At 35.0% G+C, this 21,038-nt stretch overlaps 2 protein-coding genes and 1 long non-coding RNA gene across 17 annotated transcripts; all 3 read left to right on the top strand.

Annotated features, from left to right (window-relative positions):
* Nucleotides 1–1,512: 1,512 nt before the first annotated feature.
* On the top strand, nt 1,513–6,990 carry LOC129872135 (uncharacterized). Of its 8 annotated transcripts, none has more exons than XR_008762453.1 (4): nt 2,535–2,815; nt 2,913–3,025; nt 3,676–3,759; nt 5,474–6,990. It is a non-coding gene; the product is annotated as an uncharacterized LOC129872135 (long non-coding RNA). The 8 variants fall into 8 exon arrangements; XR_008762450.1 differs by having other exon boundaries at nt 2,536–2,815; nt 3,665–3,759; XR_008762452.1 differs by lacking the exons at nt 2,535–2,815; nt 2,913–3,025 and adding an exon at nt 1,513–2,256 and having other exon boundaries at nt 3,665–3,759.
* A 1,146-nt stretch (nt 6,991–8,136) lies between these two features.
* On the top strand, nt 8,137–11,957 carry LOC129872128 (uncharacterized). 6 transcript variants are annotated; one of them, XM_055947017.1, is made up of 6 exons: nt 8,137–8,446; nt 8,803–8,971; nt 9,817–9,864; nt 10,229–10,640; nt 11,273–11,320; nt 11,939–11,957. In XM_055947017.1, exons 2-5 carry the CDS (start codon nt 8,865–8,867, stop codon nt 11,303–11,305), a joined length of 600 nt encoding a protein of 199 aa, XP_055802992.1. In that variant the 5' UTR covers nt 8,137–8,446; nt 8,803–8,864; the 3' UTR covers nt 11,306–11,320; nt 11,939–11,957. The 6 variants fall into 6 exon arrangements, with proteins under 6 accessions (XP_055802992.1, XP_055802994.1, XP_055802990.1 ...); XM_055947019.1 differs by lacking the exons at nt 11,273–11,320; nt 11,939–11,957 and adding exons at nt 9,150–9,200; nt 10,727–10,821; XM_055947015.1 differs by lacking the exons at nt 11,273–11,320; nt 11,939–11,957 and adding an exon at nt 10,727–10,821 and having other exon boundaries at nt 8,137–8,401.
* LOC129872130 (DNA mismatch repair protein MLH3-like) lies at nt 11,950–18,650 on the top strand. Of its 3 annotated transcripts, none has more exons than XM_055947022.1 (8): nt 11,950–12,001; nt 12,183–12,237; nt 12,320–12,377; nt 13,475–13,511; nt 15,912–15,956; nt 16,026–16,101; nt 16,192–16,298; nt 18,060–18,650. In XM_055947022.1, exons 1-6 carry the CDS (start codon nt 11,963–11,965, stop codon nt 16,062–16,064), a joined length of 273 nt encoding a protein of 90 aa, XP_055802997.1. In that variant the 5' UTR covers nt 11,950–11,962; the 3' UTR covers nt 16,065–16,101; nt 16,192–16,298; nt 18,060–18,650. The 3 variants fall into 3 exon arrangements, with proteins under 3 accessions (XP_055802997.1, XP_055802998.1, XP_055802999.1); XM_055947023.1 differs by having other exon boundaries at nt 17,820–18,650; XM_055947024.1 differs by lacking the exons at nt 16,192–16,298; nt 18,060–18,650 and adding an exon at nt 13,602–13,667 and having other exon boundaries at nt 16,026–16,058.
* Nucleotides 18,651–21,038: the final 2,388 nt, after the last annotated feature.

The raw sequence follows: 21,038 nt of genomic DNA, 5'->3' as shown, positions 1-21,038 counted from the left end.
TGTTGGCAATTCGGACACGAACCTCGCTATGTCCTTCTTCATGCGCCACCCCACCAATAGAACTCTTTAAGTCTCGGTACATTTTCGTTGAACCGGGATGAATGGAGTATGAAGAATTGTGAGCCTCCTTCAAAATCAAGCTCCTTATGTCATCCACATTCGGAACACATAATCAACCTGGGTAGTATAGCACCCCATCCCCCCTTGGGAAAAAACCCCTACCTTCTTTTCCTTCACCAACTTCTTTAATTCAACAAACGTCGGGTCAAGATCTTGGGTTGACTTAACATCTACCACCAAAGAGGATTCAGACCCGTTTTGAACAACCATGCCACCATTATCGGTACCACATAACTTCACCCCTAATCTATCCAACCGGTGAACATCTTTCACCAACTCCCTCTTTCCTTCATCAACATGGGCCACACTCCCCATAGACACTCTATTAAGTGCATCGTCAACCACATTGGCTTTATCCGGATGATAATGCATACTCATGTCATAGTCCTTGAGGAGTTCTAGCCACCTCCTTTGTCTTAGATTAAGGTCCTTTTGGGTGAACACATATTGAAGACTTTTTTGATCGGTATACACATCCACATGCACCCCATAGAGGTAATGCCGCCAAATCTTCAAAGCAAAAACAATGGCCGCCAATTCAAGATCATTGGTAGGGTAGTTACGCTCATGCACCTTCAATTGCCTAGAAGCATAGGCTATGACCTTGCCATTTTGCATTAAGACACTATCCAAACCAATTTTTGAAGCATCACAATAAACCACAAACCCCTCCTAATCCTTTCGGTAGAGTCAAAATAGGAGCGGAGGTAAGTCGATCTTTCAAGGTTTGAAAACTCTTTTCACACTTATCCGTCCATATGAATTTCGCTTTCTTTTGGGTCAGTTTCGTCATAGGAGATGAGATAGAAGAAAACTCTTCGACGAACCTTCTATAGTACCCGGCTAGACCCAAGAATCTCCTAATGTCTGAAAGAGACAACGATCTAGGCCAATTCTTGACTGCCTCCATTTTCTTAGGAACAACCTTGATCCCATCACCGGACACTACGTGACCAAGAAATGCCACCTCCTTCAACCAAAATTCACACTTACTAAAATATGCAAATAATTGTCTATCCCTCAACGTTTGAAGCACAACTCTTAAGTGATTTTTATGTTCCTCCTCACCCCGACTGTAACCAAAATATCATCAATGAAGACCACCACAAAACTATCAAGGTAAGGTTTGAACACTCTATTCATCAAGTCCATCAACGCCGCCAGCGCATTCGTCAACCCAAAACTCATCACCACAAACTCGAAGTGACCATACTTTGTTCGGAAAGCCGTTTTGGAGATGTCACACTCCCTCACCCGTAGTTGGTGATAGCCGGACCAAAGGTCGATCTTGGAGAAGTGACTCGCCCCTTGCAATTGATCAAACAAGTCATATATTCTAGGGATTGGGTATTTTTTCTTAATCGTCATCTTATTTAATTGTCGTAGTCTATGCACATACGAAGCAACCCATCCTTCTTTCTCACAAATAATACGGGGGCACCCCATGGCGAATTACTTGGTCTTATGAACCCCTTTTCTAGCAAGTCCTCTAATTGTTCTTTCAATTCTGCCGGGGCCATCCGATATGAAGGAATAGAGATAGGTTGGGTATCGAGGAGGAGATTGATACCAAAATCAATTTCCCTTTCGGGAGGGATACCGGGAAGGTCATCGGGGAACTCATTGACTATGGGAACCAACTCAAGAGGGGGACTTTTGGAGTCGACATCCCTAACCCTCACAATGTGGTAAATACAACCCTTAGAAATCAATTTTTGGGCCTTAAGATAAGAAATAAACTTATCCTTCACCACCGAATCATGACCCTCCCATTCAATAACGGACTCATTTGGAAATTGAAACTTGACTCAATGAGTTCTGCAATCTATGGAAGCATAAGATGCATGTAATCAATCCATCCCAAGAATGGCATCGAAATCTACCATGTCAAGCTCAATGAGATCACAAGGAATAACTTTATGCAAGATAGACACGGGACAACCCCTATAGACCTTTCTAGCAATAAACGATTCACCCACGGGGGTAGACACCAAATAAGGCTCTAATAACATTTCGGGTGACACATCAAACCTATTTGCTAAGAATGGGGTAACAAATGACAAGTTCGCACCGGGATCCAACAATGCATATACATCAACTCTAACTGACGTGGATCTGTTAGAGTTTATTCAACAGGTTTGTCCATCAACTCTAACTAGCTCTCATATTTTACTCCTTCATTGAACTCTAATCTTTCTCATGGAATCTTGCTTCTTGCTTAAATGCCGTGACATGTTCTCTGAATAATGTATTTGCAACCCATGGGTCTTGAATAAACAAGGGTCGCTGGAGCTACCTTGATGCTCTCACCTCCACCCCCCTATCCACACACACAAAAACACATAGGAAAAAGAGAAAGAACAGGGAATTAAAACCAAAAGTGATTTAAGATATTTTTCTTTATTCTTGTTTCCTTTGTGTTGGAACAATAACTCTGATATGGATAGAGTGGAACAGATACAGAGGAATGAGGATCAATATAGCAGGCCAACTAATTTTGGAGGTGAACATAATTGATGGATTGTTTCCTGGTGGTTCTATTCTATTTATTTAGTTTCGTAGGTGCAATTATGTTTGGAGATGCATTGTTGCCTTCAGAATGTTCTAACATTGTTGAGGAGTTGAAACAGACTTCATTGTGCAGCAAAGAGACTAAGATCAGTCGTATCCTAGTGTTAAAAAGCTCTCTTGACTCGTGAGTATACCTAATTATCAGTCGTATCCTAGTGTTAAAAAACTCTCTTGACTCGTGAGTATACCTAATTTTGTTCTGCTTGCTACCTACCAAGCAGTAATTTTGCGCTGAAGATATCCAGTCTGTGACCACCACATTGAAGGATAATCTGGATCTGGAGCACGTTACATCTAATACAGATTCAACAAATAAATTCTACTATATAGAAGTGTGAGTTAAAAAGAGTGGTATCAACATGTCTGTTAAGTGTCTTTTTATATTTTCCAAGTATATTTTAGTCTTCTATTAAATAATGAAACGTGTCTATTAGTCCTAAAAGGAGACTGCCACCGCAACAGTTTTCTATGGAAACTCTTCTCTTTCTCTGTTACTTGAACAAACCCTAACCCATCTCTTCCTGTTTCCTGCCAACTTCCACAAAGTTCTTACAAGTTCATGTATGTTCTTTTAAGTTCCTGTCTGAATTTTTCGTTTCTTTTTTCCTTTCGTCTTGGTTTTCTTCATTTCTTTTCTAGTTTCCTTCAGATTTTTCATTTTCTTTGCAGAGTAGTTGCTAAACTAACTTTTCACTTGATGGAGTTCTAAATATCGATGTTCTGTAGCCTTCTATATCAATTTTCATCAGGTCTTATCATATTAGACGCAATCATCAGTTTGATATAGTGCTTTCTCCAGTGTTTTGTGTTAATTTTTATTAGGTATTGTTTTAGTTCTGTTTTCTTTTTCTACTATTTCTGATTTTTTATATTGATGGTCGTTGCTTTCAATTTACTTATAGTTGCATGTGTGTAAGTTTTTTCAATTCCCTCCGTAGCTAAGAAGTAAAAATTGATTTATCTTCCATTTAAGTTGATTTGCAGGTACAAATTACTCATGTTTATAGAAGCTCGATTTGTCGGGCGTAGAAATGCTTATCCTAGGCTGAAGTTTCAATTTTAGGCAAGGTAATATTTGACGATTCTTGTTAAACATTTTTATTCTCATATGTTGATAGTGATCTCATATTTACTGTCGACCTTCTCTTGTTGTTCAAATTGACTTTTACTTTGAATATCACATGTGTTTTCAAATATATTGTCCAACCAATTTCACCATTGTACAACAATAGGAGACTTTCAATTAACGATTACATCATGAGTAGTGGTAAAAAGTGAATTGATAGGCGAGGAACAAGTAAATTGGGTATGTGTGATTTACGAAAGAAATTACATGCTTAAATTTGTAAAAGAAAAAAAGCTATGTTGACAATATATTTTTTGGTGGTTATAATTTCAGAGAACAAGCACTTTTGAATGATACTCTGAACTGTGAAGAGCTACTGAATTCTAATATCATCGTTGAGAAAATTATTGTCAATAATGATAATAACGGTGTAAATTGTTTGAGTGTTTAATAATTTTTTGAATGTTTAATAATGCTAATAGTGGTTTGACATAAAAAATATCGCTCTATATACAGATGTTAGATGCCATGAAATAGTATAAACCTTTTTATATTTGGATGTGGCTCTGTTTATTAGCTAATAATATCTTTGAGTCACTACTGTAGGATTAATTTAGACCAGTGGTTGTTAATTTTCAAAAAGAGGATATGTAACTGCACATGTAAACTTGTGTCTTCTATTACAGAAGCAACATATTCCGAGGTTTCTAGGATATTAGCTGCCTAACTATTTGTCTTTTGCTTCCTCTTATTCGTCACTAGATAGTTTGGGTGTACTTCATTATTTTTTTCAAGTAAAAACTATAATGTTTTAGGTTCAAGGGAATCTTCTTTGCAATCTAATTGTTAGTAGTAGTAATTAAGAAATACAATTAGTTCCACTTCCAAGTAACTTATGAGTCATCAGCATGGTGGCTATCCAAAAATGTAGTGTCCATTAAATCTTTTATTTGCTGCCCTATATTTTGTTTGTCAATTGAACTTTTGTATTTCCTTTGTTAGTCCCAAACTATTCATAAGCCTGATAAAATGTCAGAAAGATATTTTTATTCAAAAGTATTTGAATGATTCTTTTGGTCATGGTTATAATTGTGAGCAACGGAGTATCACTCCGACTTTAACTCTTTGAAAACATGACTTCAATGGAGGGTGATGGAAATTGAGAAAGGAATTTGAAGGCCTAAACTTTCATCCAGACTGCCTGCCTCTCGAAATTTGTGAACATGAGACTCACAAATAACATCTTAGGCTTTTGACATTTTTATTTTGTTTAATGTTGACGACTTCAATAAAATCAGAGGAATCAGTGTTTTTCTTACCTCTGGTGTGTGATTGTGATGCCATCAAGCTGCACAATTTCTATGTTTACTTTCAAGTATGTGATTTGTCATTGCAACTGAAGATTATTTTGATGTATTTTCTTGGATAACCTTCATGCATTCATCTATTTTTGCTAAAAAATAGATTTTATGATAAGAGGTATTTTGATTCTCTAATGGTGTTTAAATGCATCACTTGCATAGTATGAATATGCAAATGAAAGTTAAGTTTTGAACTTCATGTATACATTCTCTTGAACATTACATCTCTTATGTTTCGTTATTTTCTTGTTGTACATGTCCTCACGATCTTATCTACTCTGTATTTCTTTGAGTATGTTAGAATGCATCATTTGGATTAACATATTATTTCTGTCTCTTTGTTTTATTGTTGCAGTGGTATAAACAAATACAATAGTCAAGAGTGGAAGAAAAGAAGAAACTATACCAAAAGGGACATATCTTATGCTAACAAGTAACATACATCAGCTACATCTTCTGTCAAGGAAGTGCACAATGCAATTATTTGAACTTGATATTTGCAAAAACGTGGAAAATATACCGGATTCAATTGGTCGATTCGAATTGGAATTGTCAAGTCATCCATAACTATTTAGTCAAAACAAGAATTCATTTTGGTCGAACCGCCTAGGTTCGAAAGGACCAGGCGGCGATGAAGTATGAGTCTAAAACACTATATGCGGCATCTGATGGTCAGATGCCGTAGGTTGGTATATCTTTGAAAGCTCAGACGGAGAGAATAAACGGACTCCTCGAGGGCAAGGAGCGTCCGGAGTCTCTTAAGAAAGGACAAAGACTAATTAATATCATGTTTACACCGATCGGGGTCCATCTCATCTGAAAACTTTTCCTCTTCCATTAGCATAGCTAAATTTGAGTGAAAATAGTCGTCACAGTCTGAGTTCCTGCTTTCAACGAGACTTTCTTAGCTTGTCAAACTTTCTTTCCTTCACCAGGAAAGTTATCCGGTCTCTATAAAACAGAATGAAAAGCCCGGGTGGAAGCACAAACAAAAGGAGAGAGAAAAAGTGGTGTCGAACAATGGTGCTTGCGTTGCGGGAGATGCCCGTCCGCAGGGTCCGGCCTGCTTCCCGCCCAAAAGAATTCCAATATGCTAGTTTCAACAACTCTCATTCGTACACATTTTCTCAACCAAAGATCCTACTCCTCTTAGAAAGGCGAATGAATCATTTTTCCTATTTTTCATTTTGTTTTAAGGCCCCATCGACGAAAGAACAAATCGGAGAATGCCCATGAATAGGGTCTTATTACAGAATCCGCAGTTTGGCTAGGCAAAGATTTGCCTCCGTGGAAAGGATGATTCATTCGGATCGACATGAGAGTCCAACTACATTGCCATTTTTGAATACATTTGACTTGGTGCTCACTTGTAGGAAGATTCCCCAGGCTCCGTTTAGAAAAAACCCAATTGGATTGGTAAGATATCTATGATTGCTATTCATATTTTTTCTTTGTAAAGAGATCCTAATTGTCAAGCAAAGTTACATTCAGATCTGGAGGCATACCTAATTAACGAGCTTTTTCAAACTCTTTCTGAAAAAGTCGGTCCTGGGAGAGTTGCTTCTTTCTTTTTTCCCGATTTTGTCTCATTAGGATCAATTGCATTAAGTACAAATTTTACAAATTTCATTCTTTTTTCTGAATTCGTGCGAACATACTAACTCTTTGACGGAGCTCAAATGGTCTCCGCCGCTGCAGGTCCTTTATTTAGGAATGCTAAATTCTTCACGACTAATGATATTAATGTTATATACAATAGTATTGTCTTTCATTTATCAATCTCTCAATAAAATGTAACATCTACATATTTCAATCTGTTGGATATAAATGAAAAAGAACGTTGAAAGGCACAAAATTGGTGCATGTAGTGTATGTGCTAAACTAGCTTTTGGTGGCATCATCTCCTTCTCGCTCTCTCAATCTCTCAACATACACATATGCACATGCATACACACAAAAATTGAAATAGGGAGTGGATTGTACAGTTTTCAGTAATTCGTTGTATGTAGATATTGAAATAGGTAACTAGATTGTAATATCATTCAACTGTTGATATAATTAAATTTGTATGTCCCATCTTTTAATTCTCTTCATTTTATCCATAAAAATAATAGTAGGGGCATTTTTTAGTCAAATTATTGATGGCAGACACATTTCTAGACCAAATTATTGATTGAGGATATTTTTATTCAATTGTTGTACAGTTAAGAACATTTTTGACATTTCCCCGAAATGAAAAAATATTATTTTATTTGACTGATTAGAAATAAAAGATTGTCATATAAATTGAGATGAGAGTGTAGCAGTTAACATTCATAAAGATAAAAAGGAAATAAAAAATTGTCACATAGTGATAGGTTTCATAATTAACTAACATGGGTGAAAGACCCATCTAAGATTAAATATAACATATTTCTTTTGTGAAATTTATTTTAGGAGATTGTATGATGTTGATGGCCTAAGCACTAAATAGGTTGGGGTGGAAAACTTTGACTAGAGGTCTAGATCATTTGTATTAGACATGTCTTTTTGTAGGTGTTAAGATCAAAAGTCAATAGAAAAATTCTGAGTAGAAGTCTCTAATTCACTTAATAAAAAAGAAGGTGATCGAAAGACGACAATTAGGAAGTGTTGGCTTTTCATAGTTGAATGTTAGTTAAAAAAATGTCTTCCAAAAGTTGATAAAATTATAAATATTTAAGTTAAATAAAGCAATATTAAAAGTTTAAAATGAATTTGTGATCGTTAGAGATAGATTTACAGTTCAACTATAAATTTGAAATACATTTATTTTAGGACTTAGGCTGAATTAGATATAATCTCATAACTTAGGATTGAGATTTCAAATCATAAATTTTATATTTTGAATTGCCCCATAAAAATTGTACAAATTAATAAAACTAATAACAAATTTGGTATTATCAATGAAATAGACTCCTCTAACCTCTTATTAAATTAAAAAATAAATAAGACTCTTGTATTAACTACATAGTTTCGAAAACTATTAAAAGAGACACCACCTCCGCATTTTAGAACTCAAACTGTAAACCGCAACTTCATACGCTATCGGCGCATCCTTAGAGCATTAAGCGAATGCCCGAGGGCCGACCGCCTATCTTCCCCTGATTTCAAATTACCCTTGTATTCTACTGCTCTTCCCATTCTCTTGGTTTTCTTCCGTCCATTAGATAAGAAAGGAGGAAAATTCAAGAACTCGATATTGTCAGATTATCTTGGAATTCTTGCATACATTCTTATAAAGAAAAAAACTAAGAGCTTGTTGGCATGCATTCTCTTTAAGAAAAATTCAAGATCTCTTTTTAAAAAAGTAAGTTATGTTGTCATTCTCGCCGTGTCCCATTGACGATGTCCAATCAATACCCTAAACCCTAAATCAATTTTCCGAGCCGTTTTATCTGCTCAAGTAATACTACTGCTCTTCCCCTTATCTTGGTTTTCTTTCAGCCATTAAAAAGAAAGAAGGAAAATTCGAGAACTCGATATTGTCAGATTATCTTGGAATTTTTCCATGCAAGCTTTTAAAAGAAAAGTCCAAGAACTTGATGGCTTTTTGAAGTTACATATTTATTGTCATGGAACATGTCTAGGAAATTCAAGAAGTCTTTTTAAAAACAATTATGTTGTATGTTAATGATGTTCAAGAATTTGTTTTTGCTTTTTTAGGGAGATGGGGAGCATTAAGTGAATGCCTAAGGCTAATTGGATTTCGGGGAGCATTAAGCCAAATGCCTGAGGTTATTTGGAGTTCAATTCAGTCAGGGGTTATCTTGTACCATTTCCCAAGGGTTGTTGAGGAGTTGGTTTCAACAGTCTCGGTGCTGGTACCACCAAGGTGTACTAATTTATCCTTTCAAAGTTTCAATATTCTTTATGACTTTACTAGGTATTGAATGGTAAGATGTGGAGTTGTTCTTGAAGGCCACACTCCCACAACTCTAAGTGGAGTTGTTCTTGAAGGCCCCACTCCCACAACTCTAAGTAGTTTAATTAAAAGAAGTTGTGATTTGTAGTATATGAATGAAGACACTCAATTGGACAGACATTCGTAAACACCCTCACTGGTTAGTTTCTTTTACATGGTCTAGACCTTTTGGTTTTTATTGTTTCTTAAAAGTTGAAAATTGTGCCATGTAAGAGAATGGGGAATTATATTTTTATTTCTGATTCTGTTAATGTTTTGAGGATCAATAGAGGTGGGCTGCTGAGAATATGGCAAGTCGTGCAATTTTAATCGCTTAGACTAGTTGCACAAAAGGTTGTGATCGGTGAGGCTCTTCAATGAATTTTATGTTCCTTCGTTTGCTACTTCTGATGACGAGAGCATATGCTTTATATGAAAATTGATATACCTGTTCTCCTCTTAGTATGATGCTTCATTCTAGTATCATAAGTAATTCTCTTTCCAAATGCATATTCTTATATCACAACTCTATTTCTTTTTTCCATGAGATTTACTTCTTATGTTTGTTATCTTATAAGTAGTGTACACCTAGTTTGAACTTTACCCAGTTCCCACCAGGTATATGTTGCTCTAGGCAGTGGGACATGCTATGTTAAGGTGGATGACAATGCTGAGTATTAGTTTCTTTGACATTGATCTATGCATTTTGATGTGCAGAAAGTCCTGCTCAGTTTATTATTTTACTTCATCATCTGAAGTTGTACTTTCTTTTGAAGGATCTGGTGTTTTTCGAGATGGACTGGTGCTGATAGGAGAAAGATATGGTAATCTTCTTTGCAAAATGTTGGACTGACATAATCTTTTCTATTGTCTTGATGCTGCTGTACATAATTTATTTTGCCTGACAAATAGGATGTTCATAACTTGGAATGGTTGTTGTAGTCTATAGGATTGCATGCATTACTCAACTAATAGGTTGTTTGACCATTTGTGTTCATTAGTATCTTTTTACAAATGTTCTTTTATTTATGTTTTTGTGGTTTTACTTGTAATTGGGCAAACATGTATGGCTGTACACAACACAAAATATTGATGCTTACATTTGCTTTTATTGTAAGATGTTCATGTCCATTGATTTCCAAGTGCTTCATTTGCAATAAAATACTTTCTCCTTTCTATTGGTTCTAGCGTGGAAGCTGGTATAGATGATGAAAGGCGGGCCGCTTTTTCGGGACCTGTACTACCTTCCCAAAAGAAAAGGGTGGTGGTGGTGGTGGTGGGTATATATTTTGTTGCTGAAGTTGAGCTGGAACATACACATTGCCTAACAGGACTTTTAGCCAAGTTTATGGAGACAGTATATGCGCCTGTTTCTTTCATCTTCTGTTATGTTTCCTTTTTGCCTGGCAATTCTAACTTTGGTGTGTTGTGCTTCCCTTACACCAGCGAGATCAAAATACAGCCATCAGATGATATGCATGCTTTCCCAGAAACCTTTGGCTTCAAAGGAGAGGCTCTGAGCTATATTTCTGACGTTTCTTTGTTGGATGTTGTTACCAAAACTCACTGGAGGCCAAATGAATATCGTAAGGTTTTGAAGGTAAAGTTCTTTTGAGATTCAGTTGGTAGTACCCATAAGGATAGGTATAAAACTACTTTGGTCTTTATTCTTGCCATTGTATACAGGACGACAAGTGTTTCTACCTTGGAATTGATGATTGTAGACAACAAGTAATTCTATACAAGGCTACCTGACACATGAGTTGACTGTAGTATGCTAATAAGGAAATTTGTTGGGATTTTTCTTTTTGCATTCATTGTTCATGATGTATTTTACAACCAACCAGCTCGAAGGAAGCAAATGCATTCCAAGTACTTCTAGTTTTCCCACAATTCAAACAAATGAAAAATGTTGATTTTTACATACTTTTACTTCTAAATATATTCTCTGTCCTGTTTGATCTTTTGGTTTGCATATATAATTTGGAAGCCCAAAGAGGGTCTCATATTCTCTGAAAGAGTCTCTGCTAAGAATCGCCCTTGTGCATCCCAGTGTCTCCTTCAAAATTGTTGATATTGAAAGGTCCGTCTCTGTTATGCCAGCTAACTTAGGATATTTCCTTTCTGGTTTATTAGATTTTGTTCATTTGCATGCAGTGAGGATGACCTGCTTTGCAACGTGCTCAATTTATTATTTTACGTCATCACCTGAAGTTGTACTTTCTTTTGAAGGATCTGGTGTCTCATGAGATGAACTGGTGCTGATGGTAGAAAGATATGGTAAATCTTTTTTGCAAAATGTTGGACTGACATAGTCTTTTCTATTGTCTTGATGCTTTGTACATAATTTATTTTGCCTGACAAATAGGATGTTCATAACTTGGAATGGTTGTTGTAGTCTATAGGATTGCATGCATTACTCAACTAATAGGTTGTTTGACCATTTGTGTTCATTAGTATCTTTTTACAGATGTTCTTTTATTTATTATTTTGTGGTTTTACTTGTTATTAGGTAAACTGGTATGGCTGTACACAATACAAAATATTGATGCCTATATCTGTTTTGCTTTTATTGTAAAATGTTCATGTACATCGCATTCCTGGTGCTTCATTTGTGATAAGATACCTTTTTTTCCTGTACCGCGTCCCAAATATATATTTTTTGTTGATCACTACTATATGTTGTTACTTTACCTTTATCAAAAAAACTACTATATGTTGAGTTATTTTGATTATTTTTTCTAGCTGAAGTTGAGTTGGAACATATATGTAGGTGCTTAGGTACTTATAGCCCAGCTTATGGAGACAGTATATGTGTCTGTTTCTTTCATCCTCTGTTATGCTTCCTTTTCATCTGGCCATTTTTAACTATGGTTTCGAATGCTTGCTTTACACCAGTGACATCAAAGTACTGCCATTCAGATGATATGCATGCTTTCCCAGCAAGCTTTGGCCTTAAAGGTGAGGCTCTGAGCTCTACTTCTGATGTTTCTTTGTTGTAAATTGTTACTAAAACTCACGGGAGGCCAAATGGATATTGTAAGGTTTTGAAGGTAAAGTTCTTTTGAGTTTTAGTTGGTAGTATCAATTAGGATAGGTATAAAACTACTAACTTAGTCTTTGTTCTTGCCACTGTTTACAGGGTAAGTGTTTGCGCCTTGGGATTGATTATTGTAGACAAGATCTTGGTAAAACAGGTGAGTCTGTATAAGCCTTCCTGATACAAAGTTGACTGCTGTTTGCTAATAAGGAAATTTGTTGGGATTTTTCTTTTTGCAGTCATTGTTCGTGATGTATTTTACAACCAACCAGTTCGAAGGAAGCAAATGCACTCCAAGTACTTTTAGTTATCTCACAATTGATCTTTTGGTTTGCATATATAATCTGGAAGCCCAAAGAGGGTCTTGCATTCTGTGAAAGAGTCTCTTCTAAGAATCGCCCTTGTGCATCCCAATGTGTCGTACAATTTTGTTGAATTCGCCTCATTAAACACTAACAATAAACATTTCAAGAGAGCAAAGGGTTTTAGCTACATATTGAACTTTCTCCCAAGTCAAACTGTGGCGATCTATCAAAAAGAATGGAGAAAATATAATACATGTTAATTGCGTGTTCCCCGATAATGCAGAAATGATTTAGAGGATAAGGTACAATAACAGGACAAAAGTGAGACTACAGCTGATTAACATGTCATAAACTTGAGCATGAGTAAGAAGCTGCTGCCTTGTTTGATGGGTGAGAATGTATTACAATCAATCGTCGTATGAGAGCCAGTAGTCGTCATCACTATCATATTCTTGAATGGCATCTTTGTTGTTACTTTTGCCAGTAGGTGTAGTAGAATCAGGTGTTGAACCATTCTTCACAGCAGGTGCTGAACTATCCTCCGTCGTCCTGTATAATAGTACTGGTCTCTTTTGGGGTTTAGTGGTTCTTTTCTCATAAGTGATTTCATAGTAATAGGAGTAATTGACAAGCTGAACATCTAATTTGCCTTTTAGATCAGTGACCTTTATCCAAATACATTATGCACATGAGTTTAACTCATCATCGCTCATGGTTACCTTGTCAATTCAGATGATGTCAAGAATTAACAACTTGTGCTTAGCTACATATTCCTCCCATCCTTTTCCTCCAAGATATTACCCTCCTCCTCACAAAACGGCAGTGACCGGTGAGGCTTTTCAATGAATTCGTATGTTCCTTTGTTTGCTACTTCTGATGACGAGGGCATATGCTTTATATGAAAATTGATGTTATTTTTTCTCCTCTTAGTATGATGCTCCATTCTAGTATCATAAATTTTTTCTCCAAATGAATATTCTTATGACACAACTACTATTTCTTTTTCAAGGAGATTTACTTCCTTATATGTTTGTTATACTTATAAGTTGTGTACTCCTAGTTTGAACTTTATCCAGTTTCCACTTTCAGCTATAGGCATTGGGACCTGTTAAGGTGGACGACAATGGTAAGTATTAGTATCTTTGACATGGATCTAATGCATATTGATGTGCAGAAAGTTATGCTCAATTTTATTATTTTACTTCATCACCTGAAGTTGTACCTTCTTTTGAATGATCTGGTGTCTCACAAGATGGACTGGTGCTGATGGGAAAAAGATATGGTAATCTTTTTGCAAAATGTTGGACTGACATCATCTTTTTTATTGTATTGATGCTGCTGTCCATAATTTGTTTTTTCTGACAACTATGATGTTCATAACTTGGAATGGGATTGCATGCATTACTCAACTGATAGGCTGTTTGACTGTTTGTGTTCATTAGTATCTTTTTACATATGTTCTTTTATTTATTATCTTGCGGTTTTACTTGTAATTGGGAAAAGTGGTATGGTTGTACACAACACAAAATATTGATGCTTACATCTTGTTTTTGCTTTTATTGTACAATGTTCATGTACATCGCGTTCCTGGTGCTTCGTTTGCAATAAAATACTTTCTTTACCTGTATCGCATCCCCCAAAAAGCGGCAGAGAGATATATATATAGAGAGAGAGAGCCAGAGAGAGAGATGAAATATAGTTTTTGTTCATTACTATTGTATGTAGAAATGTTTTGATTATTTGTTCTAGCTGAAGTTGAGTTGGAACATACTTATTGGTGCTTAGGTACTTCTAGCCCCGCTTATGGAGACGGTATATGTGCCTGTTTCTTTCATTTTCTGTTTCCTTCTTATCTGGCCTTTTAACTATGGTTTGGTATGCTTGCTTTACACCAGCTATATGACAGTGGCGGAACCAGGAATTTTATGAAGGGGGTTCAGCATTTTATTACCTAAAATTAGAAAAAAAAAAGTGTTTATTCGGATTCGAACCCGCAAGCTGAGACAAGCTAAGGCAAAATATTGAAACCCTTTTGCCACTGAGCTAGTCCCTTGGCTTATGTTCAGGGGGTTCAATGTTAAATGTATACTCATGAATTAAAAAATTTATCTTATATATACAGTGTAATTTTTTAACGAAGGGGGTTCGGATGAACCTCCTGGATACCACATGGGTCCGCCCCTGGCTACATCAAAATACAACCATGCAGATTATATGCACGCTTTCCCAGCAAGTTTTGGCTTTGAAGGAGATGCTCTGAGCTCTATTTCTGATGTTTCCTTATTGGAAATTGTTATTGAAACTCACGGGAGGCCAAACGGATATTGTAAGGTTTTGAAGGTAAAGTTCTTTTGAGTTTTAGTTGGTAGTATCCATTAGGATAGGTATAAAACTACTAAGTTGGTCTTTGTTCTTGCCATTGTTTATAGGACGGTAAGTGTTTGTACCTTAGAATTGATGATTGTAGATAAAATGTTGGTACAACAGGTAACCCTGTCTTTGTTACACCAGCTAACTTAAAGATATTTCCTGTCTGGTTTCTTAGATCTTGTTCATTTGCACACAGTGAGGATGACCTGCTTTGAACATATGCTTCTCCTTCTCTGTTGCCTCTATTGTCTAGTGGGTTTAAGAATCAGGATACTATACTCAACGTCACTTCTGGCGTGTCTTGCATTTTGTTGGTGATTCATTGGTTCTTGATACCATTGATAAAAACTGCCTGGAGGGTGCCAAAGTTCTCCAACAAGTTGATGAGAAGTTTTTTTACTACTGTGGCGGGCACTATAATTGATCAGGTCTATTCTGGCATTTTCATAGTCCATTTTGGTCATTCTTGGTTTGTCATGAATTTCCTTATAATGCATTTAATTTAAACGATTGTTTCTCTTAGGGATAGTTTGGTTGGACACATTAGTAAATATAAATCTCAGCATAAATAGTATAACATGTGTTGGCCGCGTAACAAAAAGTTATGTCCGCATAACTATGTGGCACTTAGTTAATAAGCTCGACATAACTAATGCAGCATTTGGTTGGCAGTATTTAATTGTCCATTATTAATATCCTCATGATTTATGTCAGTATTATTTTATGCAGGATAAGTTATGGAATAATAACATATTTGTCAACAATACATGGATATGAGTATTTACAGGCAAAAGTTCCCTTTAATGTAGATAGTCCCTGCATAGCATTACTCATTCATTATTCACCAAATATTAATCCCCACAACATAACAGTTTTTACATTATTATAACCACATAACTAATAGTTTAACAAATAATGTCTTACTCTCTTATATTGCAATTTTGTGATATTACTGATGAAAAGAAGAGTGATGTAGGGTGATTTATCTTTTGCTTCATCACTTTGTGACCATCTGGTGGAGTACATTCTTGTGTAGAAACCTAGGTCCATGTCAAAATAAATGTGCGTCCCGTGTTACATAGTCAAGGATTATGATGTTTTTTTTATTCTAGCATTTATCTTCGTTGAACATTACAGTCATTGTCATGTCTTACAGCATGCTGCAGATGAGCGAATTCGTTTGGAAGAACGACGTGAGAAGGTAATGATTGTCTAAAAATTCATTGGAGTTTCATTTCAACTTGGAGTCTGTAACTTACTGAATTATCAGGTCCTATCTGGAAAAAATGAGGACAACAACCTATCTTGATTCTGAGCAAGAGTTGGTATGATTATTTTGATAATAGGTAACATTGATTTTAAGTCTTGTGAGGATGTCTTGAAACTCTTTATAATAGGTAACATTGATTTTTGAGTCTTTGACCATGCTTTTGCAGGTCATTCCTGAAATTGGTTACCAATTACTACACAACTATGCTGACCAAATTCAAAACTGGGTTTGGATCTGCAACAATCATTCTCAAACTTCAAGATCATTGACCAGGTAAATTACGATCTTTGTTTAGACTTTCATCACACAACTAGTGTATAGAACTTGATAAAATTGACATTTACCAGAAATTCCATTGCACTAAATTTTGCAACATGCATTAAAGTTAAACCTAACTCTGAGAATGAAGTTATATTTTTGGTTAAAGCTGGAACTTTAATCTGATTCACAAGCTTCCAACATCTGTCACACTTTTTGCGTTAACATTCTCTAAAGTTAAACCTAACTCTTAGCATGAAGTTATATTTTTGGTTAAAGCCGGAACTTTATTCTGATTCACAAGCTGCCAACATCTGACACACTTCTTTCGTTAACATTCTCTAATACTTGTCTCTATCATATTATACATTCAAAAAGTTAAGTACATGTAAACCATTTGGAAATCAGTCTTAGAAGTGAAAGGTGTTAATACAGAATTAGTTGCTCACCTACATTCTCAAACCTTTTACTATATAGCTTATTCTCTTCAACATTCATATTCCCTTACGTAGGATATATGCATGTCTAAATGTGGAAAACAAAGCCTGACAAGCACTTCTTCTCTGGCTAGTTATTCCATTCTGAGTTATCAATAACAGTTTATATCAGTTATGTGCTCCATCTTGGTGAAAGCTAGAACGATTTTTGAGGGTTAGGCTTTTCAAGTGTCATTTCTGTGCATCGTCTCTTGAGGTCCATTTTATGTTTTAATTGGGTTGATTGTAGCTAGTGAATTATGAATTGTAACTTCTAAGGGAAGAGCTTTTTTTTCCTAATACTATCAGTAACAAAACAATGCTAGATGTTATCTTTTTTTGAATTATAAGGCCTTGAAACTTCAATAACTTACAACTTAATTTGAAAACTATTTATGGCATCATTCATGTTTTAGGAAATACTCCACTAGCTAACAAGATTCTCCTGAACATGTTTCATAAGAAAATGATTGTTTCGTGATAATACAGCTTCCGTGTATTTTGTATGTTAATCTAACTGATGTGGAGCTGTTAGAATTTATTAAACAAGTTAGTCCACCAACACTAAACTAGCTTTCATATTTTACTCCATTTAACTCTACTCTTTCTCATGGTTTCTTGCTTATGTTTTTGCTTAAATGTTGTGTCATGTTCTTTGAGTAATGTATTTGCAACCTACGGCTTGCTGATACATATGGATCATCAATAGAGTACCCCCCCCCCCCCCTCAGTGATCTGGATCCTGAATAACAAGCCTTGCAGGAGTAAGTTAATATTTAATTCATGAATTTGGAGCTACCTTGATTCTCTCTCACCTCCACCCACCCCCACATAAGAAAAAAAGAGAGAACAGGGAATCAGAACCAAAAGTGATTTAAGATATTTTTCTTTACTCTTGATGTCTTTATTTTCATTTGTGTTGGAACAATAACTCCGATATTTAGAGTGGAACAGATACAGAGGAATGAGGATCAACAAAGCAGGCCAACTAATTTTGGGGGCGAAGCATAATTGATGGATTGTTTCCTGATGTTTCTATTTTATTTATTTATTTTCGCAGGTGTAATTATGTTTGGAGATGCATTGTTTCCTTCAGAATGTTCTCTCGTTGTTGAGTAGTTGAAGCAGACTTTTTTGTGTTTTCAATGAATGGAAAATTGCATTTCAGAAATATCTGCGTTGAAATTGCATTTGATGATATGTTTAAGAGAGGAATTCCACATTATCAATGACTGCGATATCTTTTCATTTGTTAGTGTGCTCATAGGTGATTAACTTTTGTCCCTCTTTTGCCACTTAGGTGCTCTGCATGAGCAGATTGCTAAGTTAGGTTCATGGAGTAGGACTCTTTTCTAGGCATGGCATGGATTACACCAGAATGAAATCCACCTAGAATGTACAGCAAAGCGACTAAGGTCATCCGTATCCTAGTGTCTAAAAGCTCTTGTGAGTATACCTAATTTGGTTCTTTTTGCAACCTACTAATTTCACTCTGAAGATATCCGGTCTCTGGATATGGAGCTTGATACCAATTTCATTTTGAAGATATCCGGTCCACGATCATCACATTGAAGGATGATCTGGATGTGGAGCTCGGTACATCTATACAGATTCAACAAATAAATGTATTTACTAAATGTAACACTTGCTTTTGGTGGCAGCATCACTCAAACACACACACACACGAAAAATAGAAAAAGGGAATGGATTGTACAGTTTCCATTGTATAGTTAGAGTAACTGTGTATAGAGGGTAAAGAAATGTTACGATAATGAATTAGGTAATTTGATTGTAACATCATTTATCTTGAGATGATTAAATTTGTATATTCCATTGTCTAACCCTTTCTTTTTGACCCATTAAATAACAATAGTCATTTTTTCCCAATAAATTAATGCCGTGACATTTTTAAATCAAACTATTAATTGAGGATATTTTTTTCCCCAATTTTATTAAGGATATTTTTGATCATTTTCTATATAGAGAGAGATATTATTTTATTTGTGTGATTTGAAATATAAAATTGTTAGAGGAGAGAAATAATAGATTGTCACATGAATTGAGTTTAGAGTTCAATGATTAACATTCGTGAAACTATATAGGAAACGAAACTTTCTTCCAATTGGTTTCATTTCATATGCCAAATTCCCACATAATATATTTAAATTATATGTTACCTTGTTATTTTGATATAAGTTTCATAATTAACTAATGGGCTGAAAGTATCATCTAGAATTAAATATAATATAATTGATTATTTTTTTGTAAAATTTAGGTGCTAAGATCAAAATTCAGTAGGAAAACAATTTATAATTTACGCAAAAGAAAGTAATCGAACAATGACAAATTTTAAAGTGTGTTTTCGTGATTAAAGATTGTTAAACTAGATGTCATAGAAAAGTTGTAAAATTATTAATATTTAAGTTAAATAAAATTATATTTAAATATTTAAAAAGTTTAAAATGAGATTATAGTCGTTAGAGATACATGTCAGAGGCGAGAAATAAAAGATTGTCAATTGAATTGAGATAAGAGTTCAACGATTACCATTCGTGAAACTAGATAGGAAAAGAAACTTTCTTCCAATTGGTTTGATTTCATGTGCCAATTACCCACATAATATATTTAAATTATACATTTACCTTGTTATTTTGGTAATAATTTTCATAATTTACTAATGGGATGACAGTATCATCAGAGATGTGTTTCGTCGATCGGTTGTAGTCGATAAAGACCGTAAAACATCCAGGATCAAATATAATACAATTAATTTATTTTGTTAAATTTAGGTGATAAGATCAAAATTCAGTAGGAAAACAATCTACGCAAAAGAAAGTGATCGAACAATGACAATTAGAAAGTGTGTTTTCGTGATTAAAGATCGTTAAATTGGATGTCATAGAAAACTTGTAAAATTATTAATATTTAAGTTAAATAAAATTGTATTTAAATATTTTAAAAGTTTAAAATGAGATTATGGTCCTTAGAGATACATGTACATATCAGTTGCAAATTTGAAATAGAGTTATTTGAGTTAAATTTTATATGTAATTCTTAAGAAATTTATTTTATATGAATAAAATATTAATTTATTATCTAATAACTTAGGATTGTAGTTTCAAACCATAAACTGAATCGACGTACAAAAATTGCACAAGTTAAATAATTTAAGTTATATACGATGATAACAAATTTCATATTATCAATAAAATAGACTACTCTTATTTTAAAAAATAAATAAGTACTACAATAATAATAATAAAAAAGTTTTAAAATAATATATATATTTTTAACGAGCTTTTTTCCGCGTGTATTAACTAGTTCGAAAACTATAAAACGGACACCACCTGCTCGTTTTAGAACTCACCACCATCATATTACGGAAGCCCGCTTATCATATACGCTACCGGCGCATCTTAGAGTACGCCACCGGATTGCTGATCTTGACTGCCCCGTTGACGATGTCCGATGAAAACTCTAAACCCTGCTTAAGTCTTCCGCTGATGTGTCTGCAGTTTTCCAGAAAGAACTTGTTGGATTTTTGAAGTTACATTCATTAGTATTCTTCCCCGAATCAATTTTCCCGGCGATCAAGTAATGCTACTGTTTTTCCACAGAACGCCTTGAAGTTACATAGGTATTCTTGGAACTCATTGAACCCTAAATCAGATTATCTTGGAATTCTTGGAACTCGTTGAACCCTAAATCAGATTATCTTGGAATGCGAGACCTTGATATTTTCAGATTAACTTTGAATTCTTGCATGCATTCTTTTTAAGAAAAAAAAAATCAACAACTTGTAGTTATTCGTAAAAGCATATTTTAAGGATATCAAAGAAATCGTACTTTTCAAGAAGATATCAAGAAATCTTTTAAAGAAAATTATGTTGTTATCCTCGTCCTGTGTGTTAAGGATGTTCAAGAATTTGTTTTTACTTTTTTAGGGAGATGGGGGTCAATTCGGTGAGGGTATCACGAGGGTTGTTGTGGAGTTGGTTTTCAACAGCATCGATGCTGGTGCCACCAAGGTACTCATTTACCCTTTCAATGTTTCAATACTCTTTATGATTTTACTAGGTAATGAATGGAAATTTGTGGAGCTGTTCTTGAAGGCCCCACTCGCACAACTCTAAATATTTTAAGTATTGTGATTTGTAGTATTTTGAATGAAGACACTGAATTGGACAGACTTTCGTAAACGCCCTCACTGGCCTTTTTCCTTTACATGGTCTAGACTTTATTGTTTCTTAAAAATGCAAAACTGTGCCATGTAAGAGAA

Source organism: Solanum dulcamara, chromosome 11, assembly GCF_947179165.1.
Source record: "Solanum dulcamara chromosome 11, daSolDulc1.2, whole genome shotgun sequence".
In the NCBI taxonomy this organism is placed as follows: Eukaryota; Viridiplantae; Streptophyta; class Magnoliopsida; order Solanales; family Solanaceae; genus Solanum; species Solanum dulcamara.
This window is presented reverse-complemented; position numbering and strand designations above follow the sequence as displayed.

What these genes read in the sequence shown, in the direction of transcription:
- LOC129872128 (XM_055947015.1), top strand. Translation starts at nt 8,865, where the DNA reads ATGCCTGAGGTTATTTGGAGTTCAATTCAGTCAGGGGTTATCTTGTAC. An exon ending in GCTGATAGGAGAAAGATATG is followed by an intron (nt 9,865 to 10,228) that starts GTAATCTTCTTT and finishes TATTGGTTCTAG; the next exon opens with CGTGGAAGCTGGTATAGATG. An exon ending in AATATCGTAAGGTTTTGAAG is followed by an intron (nt 10,641 to 10,726) that starts GTAAAGTTCTTT and finishes CATTGTATACAG; the next exon opens with GACGACAAGTGTTTCTACCT.
- LOC129872130 (XM_055947022.1), top strand. Translation starts at nt 11,963, where the DNA reads ATGATATGCATGCTTTCCCAGCAAGCTTTGGCCTTAAAG. An exon ending in ACAAGATCTTGGTAAAACAG is followed by an intron (nt 12,238 to 12,319) that starts GTGAGTCTGTAT and finishes TTCTTTTTGCAG; the next exon opens with TCATTGTTCGTGATGTATTT. An exon ending in TGTTAAGGTGGACGACAATG is followed by an intron (nt 13,512 to 15,911) that starts GTAAGTATTAGT and finishes CATGTCTTACAG; the next exon opens with CATGCTGCAGATGAGCGAAT.